Consider the following 17,264-nt stretch of genomic DNA (forward strand, 5'->3'; position numbering starts at 1 on the left):
TGGGAGTTGGTGGGCTTGAAATGGATATCTGTTTTCTAGAAATCAAAACAGATGTCCAGTTGGGGAGAGAGAAAGCAAGTGATGGTCCAGCTGAACTTAAGGTTATGGTGGAAGGTGTTGGTAAAGTGGATGAATTGTTCGAGCTCCTCGTGGGAACACGAGGCAGCGCCAATACAGTCATCGATGTGACTGAGGAAGAGGTGGGGTTTAGGGCCAGTGTAGGTATGAAAGAGGGATTGTTCCACGTAACCGACAAAGAGGCAGGCATAGCTTGGGTCCATGCGGGTACCCATGGCCACCTCCTTTGTAGGAAGTGGGAGGAATTGAAAGAGGATTGTTAAGGATGATGATGAGTTCGGCTAAGCGGATGAGGGTGTCAGTGGAGGGGGACTGGTTGGGCCTGCGGGACAGGAAGACGCGGAGGGCCTTTAGACTATCTGCATGGGGAATGCAGATAGGACCTATCTTTGTCCAGTTTTCTTATTCCTGTGTTCCACAAGCCAATCCACATTAACTTAATCTCCTAGTTTACCTTTTTCTGTAGTGTTTGCTGTTCTTCATTTTCATAACACTGCTGTCCCAAGGTACCGTTAATGCTGCTGTATGTTGTTGTGGCGTGAAGCATTAATCAGCTTTGTTAAATGCTGATTCAGTTTGATGTATTTTTTGATATTAAGTTAGATCTTTTTCATGTTAGTGCTGGAATGACAACAGGATTGTTCAGTATTTTTTACTTACAAAACTAATTTTCGATACTCAATTTTCAAATAGAATAAGCAAATAGGGGGACCATAATGTCCTTTAGCATTTCAGGAACATGTCAATACAAATGTGCTGGCTTGAAGTGTGGGATGAGTAGGATTATAATCTTGAAAGAGTTGTTCAAACCAGACTTTACAGTTATAGTTGCCATGGTTGCAAGTTTTAGTGAAGATATCTAGCACAGGTTGAGGATGAGGTAGTAGATCACTGGCTCTGAGCATGCCATGGTTACAGTGTAATCACCGTGCGGAGGTTAGAGATACGCCAGTATGATCGTGTAAAACTGATAATGATCTACATAATTCAAAATTTCTACAAATGGTCCTTGCAACCATCCACGTGGTCTGCAGAAGCTGTTTAGCCTGAGACTGCAGAACTGGAGTCCCCAGCTTAAGGGGTAAATGTTTTGGACTGAGAAATTTCTTCACCCAGAATGTTGATCCTGTGGAATTTTCTGCCAGTGAAAGCAGTTGAGGCAAGACCACTCCTCCATAAAGAATTAGATATATAGGCAGTTCCTGGTTCGCAAACTGACTCAGTTCTGGAGTCCTTTCACAAGTTAACACAAGCAGAACAAACATAAAGGTGCAGTTCATAAGTTGGATCTTTAAAATTGCAGCCCTGAATGAGATTTATATATTGGCCGTTTGTAAATTAGGTACACCCTGCAGCTCTTAATGCTAAAGGGATCAAGGTGTATAAGAAGAAAGTTGAGTTGCGTGATCAGCCGTGCTCACGTTGAATGGCGGAACAGGCTTGAAGGACCAAATGGCCGACTCCTATTTTCTGAGATAGTAGGAACTGCCGATGCTGGAGAATCTGAGATAACACATTATGAAGCAGGCTAAGGAGCGTTAGAGGAGCAGGAAAGCTGACGTTATGGGTCGAGGCCCTTCTATTTCTGTTTGAGAGACTTCCAGTATTCTGACACTGGGGATTTTGAGTTCTGTGTAGTATGGAGCAAGTTTTTAAATTTTTGTCCATTTTGTATAGAAATTTACTGAGAATTTTGTGTTCTGAATTATAAAGAACTTACAAGCAGGACCCCTTCGAGGTTGTTCCAGCATTCAGTAATATCATGGACGGTATTTAATTCAACTGCACCTTCTTGAGTTCTCTCCATAATGCCTTAGTTTCCCAAATTTCTAAAAATGTGCCCATCTCTAGTTTAACAAACTCCATGATAATGTCAAAGATTTTCCCTCATCTCAATACTGAATGGCTGAGCCTGCATTCTGAGACTGACCAGGTTGTAGATTTCCCTACTTGAAGAAACAGTACTTTCTCAAATCTAAGTATGTTATGTTTCACTGAGTTCACCGGACAATCTTCTGAACTTTTTAAGAAATTATATTTCTAAGCTATTCAATTTCTCCTTTATCATGTAACCTCTGAATTAATCTGGTGAGCTTTCGTTGCATTCCTTATAGGGACCAAAACTAAAGCCCTTATGTAACTGCAGATAAACATTTTGGTTTCATACTCCTTTTGTAATAAAGACTAATACAGCTTTTGTTTTTAATAATGGCTTGCTGTTCTTGTGTGTTGGTCTTCCCCAGAAAGTCAAAGTAAACTGATGTTACCAAGACACTTTTAAAAGGACATTAACTGTAAACTTTGAAATTTCTCAGGCCCGTGACATAGTTACTGTAATGTAGGCAGTAAAGGATAAAACTGGCACTGGTTTGGTTACTGAGTGCTCTGATGGATAAAGAACTGGTAAAGGTCTAAGAATTATACTGTACAGGCTGTGGATTTCAACAGTTGTTTATCTATATTTGCTTTTTAATTTTGACAGGATTACAATGATGAAATAAGACAGGAGCAGTTGACTGAGCTGGCATATTTGAATGGTGGGCAAGAAGCATCCCGTGGGAGAGGTGTACGTGGCCGTGGAGCTCCACCTGTACCACTTGCCAGGTAAAGGTTCAGAAATTACTGTGTTGAGAAAGAAGTTACTGCTGAGCACCTGAAATACAGCTCTGCAACCCATAAGGTCTGATTGATAAGGTTTTTTTAATTCCCCATTTTCATTCCTTAGTATAGGCTTGTCAAAGTAAATTGTACTGTTTCAACAACTGGCTGAGATTTGCTATTCTGGCACAGAGGAGAGTGTGGTGAGGTGGACCCGCCCTTGATCTGTTTTGCTTTGCTTAGTACCACATTAAACCCTCTAAACAATGCATTCTCAAATTCTGGAAAATTTCACTCTGTCTTTGCTTCCCTCCTGTATATCACGCGGTTTTACAGAAAATAAAACATGTTCTGGAGAATCCGATTTGTCCTTTTTGAATATTCCTCCCTGCAGCATGTTTCATTCTGTCAGGAAGGTTTGGTAATGAATAAGAATGATGCCCTGGTGTTAGAACTGGGGAGCGAGAGGAATCAAGTCTCCTTTTTCCAAACTGAGTTCTAAAGGTTGCAAACTGAATTTTGGTGTGCTCAATGATACGAAGTCAGAAGGCACATGACACCAGGTTGTAATCCAGCAGGCTTATTTGTAGTCACAAGCTTTCAGTGCTGCTGCTTTGTCATCTGTGACAAGCTGTGGCTTTCAACAGTTTTTGCCAAGACCTCACAAAGGAGCAGTGCTTTGAAACCTTGTGATTTCAAATAAACTTATTGGACTATAACCTGGTGTCATCTGACTTCTGAATTTGGCCACCCTAGACCAACATTGGCACTTCGCTAATGATACTAAGAGTAATCTTTTTATTCTTTAATGGGGTGTGGGTGTTACTCAAGCAGTTCTTAATTGCTTTTGAGTTCATTGGTTTGTTAGGCCACTTTAGTAGATAGTTAAGAATCTAGTGATGTGTAGACTAGGCAAAGATGTCACTAGTGGGCTTGCAATGATGCTGATAATCCTGATCATTGAACATTATAGCGCAGTACAGGCCCTTCAGCCCTGGATGTTACGCCGACCTGTGAAACCAATCCTGAAGCCCATCTAACCTAGACTATTCTATTATCATCCATATGTTTATCCAGTGACCATTTAAATGCCCTTAAAGTTGGCGAGTCTACTACTATTGCAGGCAGAGCATTCCACACCCTTACTACTCTGAGTAAAGAACCTACCTCTGACTTCTGTCCTATATCTGTCACCCCTCAGTTTAAAGCTGTGTCCCCTCATGCTAGCCATCACCATCCAAGGTAAAAGGCTCTTACTGTCCACCCTATCTAATCCTCTGATCATCTTGCATGTCTCTATTAAGTCACCTCTTAACCTTCTCTCTAATGAAAACAGCCTCATGCCCCTCAGCCTTTCCTCATAAGACCTTTCCTCCACACAAGGCAACATCCTGCTAAATCTCCTCTGCACCCTTTCCAATGCTTCGACATCCTATAATGTGGCGACCAAAACTGTTCGCAATATTCCAAGTGCGGCTGCACCAGAATTTTGTGCAGCTGCAACATGACCTCATGGCTCCGAAGTACCAGGAAAACCTAACACACCGTATGCCACCTTAACAATCCTATCAACCTGGGTGGCAACTTTCAGGGATCTATGCACATGGACACTGAGATCCCTCTACTCATCCACACTACCAAGAATCTTACCATTTGCCCAGTATTCTGTATTCCTGTTACTCCTTTCAAAGTGAATCACCTCTCACTTTTCCACATTAAACTCCATTTGCCACCTCTCAGCCCAGCTCTGCAGCTTATCTGTGTCCCTTTGTAACCTGCGACATCCTTCTGCGCTGTCCATAACTCCACTGACTTTAGTGTCGTCCGCAAATTTACTATCCCATCCTTCTATGCCCTCATCCAGGCCATTGTTAAAAATGACCAACAGCAGTGGCCCCAAAACAGACCCTTGCGGTACACTACTAGTAACTGAACTCCAGGATGAACATTTCTCATCAACAACCACCCTCTATCTTCCTACAGCTAGCCAATTTCTGGTCCAAACCGCTAAATCGCCCTCCATTCCATTGCCTCCGTATTTTCTGCAATAGCCTACCATGGGGAACCTTATCAAACGCTTTACTATCATCCACCTGTTCGCTCACTGTGATGTTGTGTCCATTACAGAGACTTGGTTGAGCAGCCAGTCCTGCCTCGCTCTCGCTCTCAATGTTCCAGAGTTTTGTTGTTTTTGCCGTGAGACCGGAAGGGAAAAGGATGGAAATGAAATTGGTTCCCTGGCTAACAACTGACCCACCTTGTCACCCACTGATGATGTAAATTTCACAAGTGCTCCCAGGCAGTCAATTTTATCTGTCACCCTATATCCTCTTCAGTGTGAAACTATTTTGTTTTTCAGTCAAGCCTTCCATCTGAACCTATACATTACCACACTAGTACTGTATGTTCAAAAATGAAATTTCTACTGACCAGTTTAAAATGTCTGTCCTCATTTTGCCGACAAACCTCAAAAACATTTGGTTAAGAGTCATTCAATATCCCACAATATTAAGTGTGCAAGAAGATTTGTACAAAGAGCAGCCATTTGAGAGAGGGTGCAATGACCTCTGAAGTTCTAGCTACTGAAGTGGAGGTCAATACATTGCAAGCAGTTGCATTGAAACTGATTTAATTCCAAATTGCTGATCTGTTAGATTCTGCTCATGAAAACTTTAAAACATCTGTTTATCTGAAGTTTTGATTAAACAGGCTGCCTTGCACATTGCCAGTTATTTGTCAACATGCTTTTCAGTGTAAGGTATTTCTTTTTAGGGGCCGTGGTGCAGCACCACCACTTTCTGCATCTCAGTATGGACCACGAAGTGCAATAACACGTGGGGCAACTGTGAGAGGAGCACCTGGAGGACGCAGGGAAGTAGCAAGTGGACGTGGTGCCACATCAGTGCAGAGGGGTGCCCCAGCACCTCGCACCCGTGGAGCACCTTCAGCATACAGACCGGCACTGCACCCTCCTCCTGCTCAGGAAAGCTATGATGAATATGTAAGACCATAAATATATGCATTCTAACATGAGGTTTGGGTTATCTTGTACACTGTGTAAGATTTCGGGCCTCTTGTTTTACACTTGCAGATATTTCAAAGTGTAAGTTGGAGATAGTGGTGTTGAATTTAGTTGTTATTAAAAAGCCTTGGATAGGTCTTTTGATTTCACATTGCGCTTTGTAATTAGATCACATTTTAATGTCTATTGCACAACGGAGAAGAAACTAAGGAGAAACAGTTAACGTTTATGTCTTTCATCAGCTCTGTTGACTTGAAATGTTAACTCTCCTACAGATGTTACCTGACTGGTAGCTTTTTCCAGCTTCTCTTTGTTAATTCAGATTTCCAGTGTCGAGTCATAGAATCCCCACAGTGTGGAAACAGGCCATTTGGCTCAGCAAGTCCACACCAATTCTCCAAAGAGTATCCGACCCAGACACGTCCACCCTACACCTGTAATCTTGCATTACCTGTGACTAATGCGCCTAACCTACACATCCCTGAACTGTGGGCAACTTAACATGGCCGATCCACCTAACTTGTACATCTTTGGACTGAGAGAGGAAACTAGAACACCTGGTGGGAACCCACACAAGCATGGGGAGAACATGCAGGCTCCCCACACAGTCTCCTAGGGTTGGAATCTAACCCAGGTCCCTGGCGCTGTGAGGCAGCAGTGCTAACCACTGAGCCACTGTGCTGCCAGAAGAAGGGTCCTGACCCGAAACGTCAAGCTTTCCAGTTCCTCTGATGCTGCTTGGCCCGCTGTGTTCAAACAGCTGCACGCACTGTTATCTCAGATTCTCCAGCATCGGCAGTTCCTACCATCACTTTGCTGCCATTTGTTTTTGTGCTCAAGCCCAACGTATTACCCTGCCAGATGGGGATGAACCATCATTCTGTACTGCATTGGACTGAGAGTCTGAATAGTTCTTAAATGGAAGCTGTGTTTCTATGAAGAGTGTGAACTCTCCCAGGCTTTTCCCAGCCATTCATTGTGTCTGGTGCAGCCGTGCATTTGATGTAACTGATCATATGGTATATTTGTGTAAACCAATTGATATTTATGCCTTTAATGACTGCAAAAGATTGGGTATATCTGTGGGAGTTGTTTTTTTTTGTTGTCAACTATTTTTAAGATTTGTTAAAGAGCATATCTGATCATCGGAAACATATTTAAAGGTGGCATGCCTACAGCCAGTGGATTAAACAAAAATTTAGTATTGAAAATCACTGTCATGTACCTTGGTTTCTGTAGCATTCTAATACAAGCAGGTGCTTCATACGTTGCTTGAATAGAATATTTTATTTTTAATTCTGCTTTGTGTATTGTGCATTTTAAATAGTCTGGTTGAACCTCATTCTCTTCGCGTAATATAGAATCATTTTTACACAACAGCATTACAGCAGTTTTCTTATGAAGGAATCTTTTCTGACTTGGTGGTGTTTTTTCTGAGAAAGGAGAGTGAATATTCTGCTCTTGAAAATAAACTACTCTCTCAAATCATGATGATCAGTGTTATGAATATGAGGTATGATGGTGGCAGTAACTGGCAATTTCTTTTTAAACATTGCAGGGTTATGATGATGGATATGCAGAGCAGAGTTATGACAGTTACGAAAACTATTATGACCAATCCCAGGGGTGAGTAGCGTTAGGGATGTTTTTTGAAGAGGTAATGACTTTATTGGAATGTTTTCAATGATTAATGATTTAGTCCATAACTATAGTTGCATTATGATAGGAAAGGTACTTCCAGCTTGTAGGTTGTGGAGTGGAAACTTACTGAAATTTATGACTTGTCATTGGGATCTATTAGCCTGTATTTTGAAATAATCACTGAACAAATGACTGGACTGTATTTGTGTTGCAGGCTATCCTAAGACTGACTCCTGCAGGCAAAAATCTTCAGTCAGTTTCCTACCCCCAAATTTGACTGTTGAAATAGTTCTCCTGAATAGCGTCAGGACCTGTTGGTACAGAGTCCGAGACACTGTCCTGAGAAGTGTCCTGCCTTTGTTGAGACTATAGTCCAGATTGCAGTGAATCTGCAATCTGGTACTGAAAGCCGGCCTTAATGGTGGTATTCATTGCATTTCTATAGTTGAGGAATGCACAGTGGGACTTAAGCTATGAATTAGATTAGATCTGCAATTTTGTGGTCTGCAATACTTGCAGAACTTTGATAGCCCAGTCATTGTTACAATAAGCTGTTTAACCATAGGCGAGTGATTATATTATCCACTTTAATGTGGAACAAACTGAACACTTTATTTTTCTTTCTGGAAAAAACAGACAGATTAAAACTACTCAGGAATGATTTAAACACTTTGCCAAGTGACAGGTTTTTGTATATTTCTTTTTGCTTCAGTGATGCTGAATACTTTGACTATGGACATGGAGAAGTGCAGGAAACTTATGAAGATTATGGTGAGTGAATAAGTTATCTCATTTCACCTGGTCCAATAGTGCGTTGATGATATCCCTTTTAAAGTGAGAGTCATAATTGATTTTTCTGCTACAGTGTTGTAAGCAAGCTGTCCGATTACTTGGAAACTGAAGTACTTTGGAAGTTTTCTTGTGATCTGCTGCAGTTTTATTACAAGCTTTAAGTGTAGCTACTGTCTTATTTATTTGCTGTTAATTTGGTTTGAAGACTTTATCCAACTCTGGGTCACAAGTATCAGCCAGTGGTCTTCGTGAGAGTAGACGGGACAATCTAGATCTACAGGCTTTCAGTCTGACGGAGCAGGATTTTGCCTAAGGGCATGGGAAGCAGGATTTCTTTCTTTTCTGCAGCTTCCACCTCATTATTAAATAATTGCCACTCAAAATGAGGTGCAGTTTGATGGACAAGAAGTTAATGTACTTTGAACAGTTGATTGTGAGTTCTTTTGGTATTAATGTCAATGCTGCTGCACTTCATAGATAAGATCGGTGTCTTATGAGACTTTGCTTTTTGACCTCCCTTGGAACATTGGCTATTTGAAAAATGAGAAAACAGGATTTTGTAGATTTGATGGTATTTGCTGACCAAAACTATTGTCCAGTCCTTTTTGTAGTTGATTCAATAGGAGTTTTGTGCAAATGCTTGTCGCCACCTTCAAGAAGGACAGTAGCATTTAGTTGATGATTCTCCCAATGAATCTGGAGGTTATGGCAGAGACGTTATATTGAATTTCTGTAGTATTCAGGCCTCAGTGCCGCAGCATAGGAATATGCTGCTCTGTACACGACATTTGGAAGTGGTTGCGGGTTTGGAAGTTGCTGTCTCATGATCATTGAATTTCTACAGTGCGCCTTGTAGGTGGTATATACTGCTGCTGTTGAACGCCTGTGGCAGAACGAGTAGGTGCTTGTGGATGTGGTGCCAATTAAGTGGGTTCCTGTCCTGGATGGTGTCAACCTGCTTGTGTTGTTGAAGCTGCACCCTCCAAACAAGCGGAGAATGTTCCTTCAAGCTCCTGACTTGTCTTGTAGAAGGTGGACAGGCTTTGGGGAGTCAGGAGGTGAATTATTTACCACAGTATTCCTAGCCTCTGACCTGCTGTTGCATCTACTATGTTTATGCAGCAAGTACAGTTGAGTTTCTGTTCAATAGTAACTTACAGGATGTTTGGTGGGGAGGGGGAGGTTCAGTGATGCTAACACCATGGAATGTCAGGCAATGGTTAAACTCTCTTTTATTGGAGATGGTCATAACCTGGCATTTGTGTGGCATGATTGTTACTTGGCACTTGTCAACCCAAGTCTGGATATTATCCTGATCTTGTATTTGAAAGTGGATTGCTTCAGTATCTGAGGAGTCCCAAATGGTACTGAACATGCTACAATCATTAGTAAACATCCCTGCTTTTTGCCTGATGTTGGAGTGCAGGTCATTGATAAAGCAGCTGAAGTTGTTTGAGCCTAGGATACTATCCAGAGGAACTCCTCCAGAGATGTCCTGGAGCTGAGATGACTGACTCCCAACAACCACAACCATCTTCCTGTGTGCCAGTTATGACTCCAACCAGTGAAAAGTTTGCCCTTGATACCCATTGATTCCAGTTTTGTTAGGACTCTTTGATTCCGTACTCTGTCAAATGCAGCCTTGATGTCAAAGGCTGTAACGCATGCCCCACTTTTGGAATTCAGCTCTTTTGTCTATTCTGAACCAAGGCCGTAATGAGGCCAGGAGCAATGTGATCCTGGTGGAGCCCAGACTGGGTGTCACTGAGGCTCTGGTTCTTGAAATGCTGGGAATTGAATCCTTTTATCTAATGACTATTCCACCTCTAGCAGTCCAGGGATATGTTGCTTTGGAACAGTTAGCTTAAATGAAAGATTTGTATTTTGTGTAGTGCTGTTCGTGACCACCACATGTTACAAAGTGCTTTGCAGCCAGTGAAATACTCTATATTTTAAAGAGTCTTTTTAACCTGTGAAATGACAACCAGTATGCATTTAGCCAGTTATCTGAAACAACTTTTCTCCATTCATAATTCAACCCCAGTTCAAGTTATTGCTGTGCAAGTGTTTCTGAAACATGGTATAAGTAGTGATAAATGGGGCCCCAGTATGGGACAATGCAATTACTATAGCAATTTAATTTTGATGGACAGAACCTGTCCTGTGAAAATGTTGGTCTGCATTTCAAATGTGTCTAAAATAGTAAGAATTAAAGCAGTACAGTGTATGCTTCTGGTGGGCTTTTGAGGGTTCATAATCCATTGTGGTTTTTGTGTTGTTTTGCTCTGATTTTGCTTTTCATTTCCCTCTGTCTGAGTGACTGAGCTGTGAAGACCAAAGATGCTTATAACTTGAGATCCTGTGGTTAACTGCCCTTCTTTCATTCCATGTAGACATAGCACAACCTGCATCTCATGTAAACTGTTGTGTACATGAATGTCCACATGTCCACATGTCCACTTGTACACTGTGATGATCAGATGCTCACATATTACAACCACTCACCTGGCTCATTTCAATAGACTTTTTTTCCTGGTTTTTTTCCTCTGCAACAAGTAATTTCTGGGGAAGGGTTTAGGCCCAAGGCGTCAGCCTTCCTGCTCCTTTGCTACTTGGCCTGCTGTGTTCATCCAGCTCTGCATCTTGTTGTCTCAATTTCCAGGAAGCATTAGGTTTGATTGGAGTGAACTGGAATTGAGTTGTTATGTTCCTTTCTCTTACTTACTGGCTTCTTGTACTGCTGCTTGTCTGGAAATCAAACTTTCACTGAATATTCCAAGGTCATCAACCTAAACCTGTTTTTGATTTGTGGTGGTGCAATTTCACTGGTTATATTGATTTTGGTTCCTTAGACTTTACATATGTGAGAGCTGTTGCCTTTCCCAAGATGTCTGTCCAATCTGTATTCCTAGAAGAATTTCTGGGGTGATTTTCTTTTGATGAACTACTTGTTTTAGGTTAAAAGATGGTTGCATTCTAATGCGCATCACTATTATTACTGAGTGCTCAATTGCTGCTGGCTGGGGTCCAGAAAAGATATTACTTTGCGATCTGCAGTGTTAAACTTTCAAGTTGATAGACATGATAGTACAATTTGTTTAATGTGTCTGTGCACTTCTGGTGAGTGCTTGTCGCATCAGATTGGTGGAATTCATGCAGCAAAAAGCTTGTGCTAATGTGTAGTGCAGATCTGTTCTCCTTCTGTGTTGCAGGGCAGGAGGATTGGAATGCAGGGCGAGCAAGCCTGAAGGCACCAGCAAGATCGTTGAAGGGAATGTACAGAGATCATCCTTATGGGAGATATTAAAGCTGGCTCTGACCATGTGTCCATCCTTATAAATTGCTTCAATCTTCTGTGGTCACCATCTTGTTATCAACTGTGAGACAAGTAATAGTCCATTTGTTTTCTACTCTGGACATTTACTGGGGAGACTGGTTTATGTACATGTTTAGATAATTAAAACTAATGGTAGTGCAAGTCTGGCATGATATGTTTCAATAAATTAGAGGGCAGCAAATTCCAGCTAAACCCATATGATTAGAATGCTTTGTTTTTGTTTTTATACTGTTGACGCAGCTGTCAATTTACATGTACCTGTAAAGATGGCATCTATTTGCCATTTGAATTTCATTCTGCTGTGTGGGTATTTTTAGACTTGTTTACCATGACTTCTGTTGATTACGAACAATGTTTAAATGATCTTCAAAGTTGCAGAATCCCATTGGATTACATGAGCTGCATTTTAAATCTGTCAAATTAAACCTTCACATTCCGTTCATCCTCGGCTTCCTTAACACATTGAATTATATTAGAAATGTTTGGTTTTTTTTAAAGTTTCTGGGGCTCTGTAAATTCCAGTGTTTTTTAAACTCAATTGGACAATGTTTGTTGTCTTTTGAAGTACTTCCAAAACAGAGGAGTAAATGTTCAGGATTTTTACGAAGGAATTGTGTGTACATTTGATTTTTGATTGTTTTATTTTGAAAACCCCTTTAACATTGACATTGATTTTACTTTTGAAGAGCCCTTGCAAACAGATTTGTCATGATTGCAAATAGCATTTTTAAATCTTGCTAATGATTTGCAAAAAGTACAAACTACAGCAATCCTTGTAAATTAGTACAAAGATGAGCTGATCATGTTCTCCCAATGGGGAATACCTTTGTTTTCTGGGTTGAGGATGGTGGATTATGGAAAATACGTAAATGTGCACCGGGATTTGGGCTTCTCTAAATTGTGCAGTGCTCTCAGCAGACAGGTTTACCACACAAAACAACTGGCATTGCTCCCTGCTCTTAACCACTGGACCCATGTGTTTCTCTACAGTTGCTTTCATTAAATTCAGATTGCTGGCTGAACATCACTGTTTTTATTGTTCTGCTGTAACCATAAGGTTCTGGTGTGCTTATAGAAGCCGCAGCATCAGCGAGTGTTTATCTTGATGTGTGGGGGTGGATTTGTTTTCTTTCCTGGCAGCTTCATTTACCTCTCATCTGGCCTTAGAACAGTATCACTGTTCTCACTGGATGTACTGAACTTGTGTGATGTAAACAATGAAGTATGAAGGAGTAGGTTTTTTTCCCAACATTGCATTTATTCAACAGATGTTTGGTTTGTATTTCAACAGCCACAGTTGCCAATATAGTTGCCTCAGGATTCCTGTATTGTCACAGTACTAGGGCTGTAGCAGCTTTGACTTTCCTTCTCTTTTATACTTGGGGCCGTGTTTGATAGTATTGGGAGGACTGGTTAACCTGTAGTAACTGGGCGAGTGTGTCCAGTTGTGTCTCCACTGCCGTTTGCAGCACAAAAGAGCTCTTTATGGTTCATATGCTTGAATAACTAGGATCCTGATGCTCGCGTATTGTTGATAAATTCTCATGCTTTTAACAGTTGGACTTTGAACAAGAGTAATTATGGTTCACCAGGGTCAGAAATAATTATTGAAGTTAGGTTTATTTCTTCACTTCATTCCTCCCTCCCTAGCTCCCTAGTTTCATGGTTTTATTTCGGCCTGTAATGTTTCTGTCAATTCTTGAGAAGCTCTGTCTGCTGATGTAAAAAGGGACACTGCAGCTAAAATCAGTTCATGTATGTAGTTGGAAATTTATAACCACAGTTGTCTGTTGTCCTTGAAATCTGTGCCTGGACATAAATATGCATTGCACTCCTGTGTGAGCTGGCCTAAATAGGTAGCTAAACATTTGTCAAACACGTTTGCAACAGTTTGTCAATAAAGTTCAATTCTTTTGTATAGAACTAAACTGAATTCCCTTTTTTCCTTAGAAATATAAAACTCTTCTTTCTCTGCAGTACAATAAACATTCTCACTATATAAACTTTAAAGACCTCTGTTCTAATTATTTCGTTTTACCAAAAAAACTAGCTTGGATAAAATCCTTGGGATGAGTTGAAAGTTAAAAGCAAATCTGTTAACCCTGTTGCATGGATTTTGGTAAATCTTGGTTAATATGTGCAGAAATGGTGAAAAACACAAACAGATGGTTTCAACCTGCTAAAATAAATATAACGGAGTTGTTTATGCCGGCATGTTATCTGTGAACAAAACGTAAAGAAGATAGAGGTAAGACCACTGCTTCACCATAAAACTGTTAAAATACAAAATATTCCTTGTAGATTCTATATTGTGACTAACACCGTTAAATCATACGTTTGATACTACCCCAATGTGGGGCCCAACCAGAGGAGTCCAGAATACTTCAGTGTAACAGTTAACAACAAAAACCAAAAAAAACCTCAAGGTTAACGAATACAAAACGTTAATGTCTTTCTATTTTGAGTTTTAAAATGTCTTTGCAATTTTCAGTGTTAATGTGACTAAGTCTCGGCAATCCCAGTCAGTTTACAGGGCTCAATGTCTTTATGATGAAATGAAAGATGATGGCTGATTTTTTTAAAGGAATATATCGCAGGATGGATGACTAAACCTTAACCACCTCGCAAAATGCACAAGGTAACCGTAATGCTAAATCTGTAATTTTGAGGCACTGATGTGTATATACAGCCTTTCTTGGTAACTATTATAGTTATAAATGGTTAAAAATGTAAACTTCCAAAAATTAAAATAGGAAAACAGGCAAATTTCTAATTAGTGTTAACTAGTGATAAACTTGTTCTGTTTTAACCCTGTCTTGATTAAAGAGTCTAAATTTGCCCATTATAATATGAATGTAATGCAACTCTTGCTAAACGCTGAATGCTTTAAATTTAAAACAAAACACACAAAAGTAGATCAGTCCAGGTAAAGCTTTAAAAGCAAATTGGTCTGTCCTCAACTAATAAAATGTATTTAGATTTTGCCAATTTTAAAAATAATTTATTTTTACTGTATCTATTTTTCAAACTTAAATTCTGAAGTTTGTTTCAGTTTAAATAAAAGCTTGAGTTGCATGCTGCCCTTCTGTGTAATGTAAGTGTAGTTTGCATGGAAATATTCAAGCTGCTTTTGTCAGTTTACTGTACACACACTTCAACTGGTCAGGGCTGAACAATTTTATTTTTCCCTTTTTGCAGGCACAGGGTAGTAACCCCTGCTGAAGTTTGTATCCTTAGAGCCGAGATGTCTTGTTGGGTATGTATGTGCAAATACACGCTGCTATTTCGTAAATGTCTTCCAGTTTTTCGCTGGATGTTGCATGGTGTTATGTTGATTGACAAATCTGGTGCTTTAAACTGATAGAGAAAGGGGCATTTTTCAATGAAAAGGTGTCTGTTTCAGGAAAAAGAAATGAAACAAGGATGACTTGTTCATAGGTATATTGGATAAGAGTCATGTAGGTAGCACCAGGATTTAATGAATTGGGACCTGACATCCTTGCAGATGCCATTGTACATGCAATGTGTTTAACACTCATTCAAATGATATCTTTGGCTTTAAACTGTTGGTTTAAGAAATCCAGTCCTGCTACACACTCTGGTTCGAGGATATAAACTGCAGCCCAGTTCTACCATGGAACCACATTCAAATTCGGTCTCACTGTCCAACCTGTGTAATATCAGTGCTGACTTGTTTTGAACTGCAACAACATTACCAATCAAGCTGGTCAGATCCTAAAGAAGATAGCTGCTAGACTAACACTGTGGCAGTGGCGAGGGAACCAACAAGAGGAAAAACTGTATATGGATCTGTCCATGACCGTGTCAGTAAGAGTCATCACTGCGCAGTCTTTGTGGAGACAAAAGTCTTACCATCACTTTAAGAATACCCTCCATGGTGTTGTGTGGCATATTGCCTTGCTAAATGGGTCACATTTAGAATAGATGTAGCAACTGAAGACCAGGTATCCCTGAGGTACGCTGTGGGCCGTCAGTGGCAGCAGAATTGTACTCCGAGACAATCTGCAACCTCGCAGCCAGCTGTAGACCCCACTCAGCTATTACGATCAAGCCAGGGGATCCAGGACCAATATCTTCGTAGCTAAAAATGAGGTGTGAATGTGATGTAGCTGCCGAAAACAGCATAACCAGCAAATGACACCTAAATGATCCCACAGCCACTGGTTCAGATCTAAATTCTGCAGATCCTGTCATGAATGACAATGAAATAACTGACTGGAGGAGGCCACACCACAGATATACCCATCCTGAATAATAGAACAGCTCAGCACATCAGTGTAAAAGACAAGCATCCACAACCACCTTCAGCTGGAAGTGGCAAGTAGATGATCCATCTCTGCCTCCTCCAGTGGTCCCCAGCATTGCAGAAAGGTTACATTAGCCCTAAAACTGAAGTTGCTGGAAAATCTCAGCAGGCCTGGCAGCTGCTATGAAGAAAAGTCAGTTAATGTTTTGGGTCTAGTTCTGCAGAACTCTGATTTTTCTTCACAGCTGCTGCCAGACCTGCTGGGATTTTTCAGCAACTTCAGTTTTCATTCCTGATTTACAGCATTCATTTTTTTTTCAGGTTTTTACTTTGGCCCTAGCCTTCAACCAGTTCAATTCTTCTTGATGTAGTATTTAGCACTGAAGACTTTTTCTCAACTTGCCATTCTCCTAACCCAGCTACTCGTGTACGACCATATTATTGGAATCTACCTGACGATGTGAAAAATTGTCAGTGTGTCCATTCTGCAAAGAGCAGGACGAATCCTAATTGGGCAATTACTCCTCCTTCAGTCAACTCTTAATCACCTATAAAGTGATGGAAAGTGTCATCATGTGCTATCTGACATCACCGGCTGAGTGGCGCCCAGTTTGGGTCCTGCTAGGGCTACAAAGCTCCTGACGTAAGTACAGTCTTGATTCAAATATAGACAAAAGAACTGAATTCCAGGGGTGAGATGAGAGTGACAACCACATTCAATGGAGTATGATAACGCAGCATCCTAGCAAAACTTGAATCAGTGGATATTGGCACAAATTTCTGGTTGGAGTCATATCTGGCATCATGGTTAGTTGTTTTTAATTTTCTGTCTTCATTCATTGGGTGAGGATGTTGCTGGCTAGGCAGCATTTATTGCCCATCCCTAATTGCCCAGAGGGCGGTTAAGAATCAACCACATTGTGGGCATGGAGTCTCATATAGGCCAGACCCGGTAAAGATGGCAGTTTCCTTCCCCAAAGGACATTAGTGAACCATATGGGTTTTTCCAACAATCGATTCATGGTCATCATTAGACTCTTTAATTCTAGATATTTATTGAATTCAGATTCCACTATCTGCCATGGTGGGATTCGAACTGACATCCCCAGAATATTATATGGGTCTCTGATTAACAGTCCAGTGATAATACCACTAGGCCATTGCTTCCCCTGTGGTTATTGCAGATCAATCATCTCAGCTGTTGGGATGACTTTGCAGCAGTTCCTCAGGCTAGTGTCCTAGGCCCAACCATCTTCAGTTGATTCATCAATGATTTTCCCTTCATAATAAGGTGAGAATTGAATTGGGTTTATTGGCACATGTACTCACAAGAGTACATTGAAAAGCTAACAATTCACTGCTTGCGGTGCCATCTTGGGTACAAAAGTACCTAGGTACTGAATCTTAGTTATAAAGCAGAAAAATTAAAGAAGAAAAAGTTAAACCTAACAGACGTTCTTACTAAAAAGTAGAAGAGCAAACACTGTTAACAGTTCAATGTGGGGCTTCAGATTGGTATGACAGGTCGG

At 40.7% G+C, this 17,264-nt stretch overlaps 1 protein-coding gene across 4 annotated transcripts in view; it reads left to right on the plus strand.

Moving 5' to 3' along the window:
* The window catches only part of LOC125464912 (KH domain-containing, RNA-binding, signal transduction-associated protein 1-like), a 42,107-nt gene that overhangs the window by 12,429 nt on the left and 12,414 nt on the right, over positions 1-17,264 (plus strand). Inside the window, exons 5-11 of one of the 4 annotated variants that reach the window (XR_009447165.1) lie at positions 2,561-2,682; positions 5,449-5,677; positions 7,257-7,324; positions 8,052-8,110; positions 11,344-11,519; positions 14,667-14,724; positions 16,057-16,378. Coding sequence is in view for 1 of the 4 variants with exons in the window: in XM_048557798.2 (XP_048413755.1) it covers positions 2,561-2,682; positions 5,449-5,677; positions 7,257-7,324; positions 8,052-8,110; positions 11,344-11,438 (573 nt within the window). In the remaining 3 variants the exon portion in view is untranslated. Of the gene's footprint in view, positions 1-2,560; positions 2,683-5,448; positions 5,678-7,256; positions 7,325-8,051; positions 8,111-11,343; positions 13,473-14,666; positions 14,725-16,056; positions 16,379-17,264 lie in introns of those variants that run through there. The other 3 variants (XR_007250126.2, XR_007250127.2, XM_048557798.2) reach the window with 3 other exon arrangements.

Source organism: Stegostoma tigrinum, chromosome 24, assembly GCF_030684315.1.
Source record: "Stegostoma tigrinum isolate sSteTig4 chromosome 24, sSteTig4.hap1, whole genome shotgun sequence".
In the NCBI taxonomy this organism is placed as follows: Eukaryota; Metazoa; Chordata; class Chondrichthyes; order Orectolobiformes; family Stegostomatidae; genus Stegostoma; species Stegostoma tigrinum.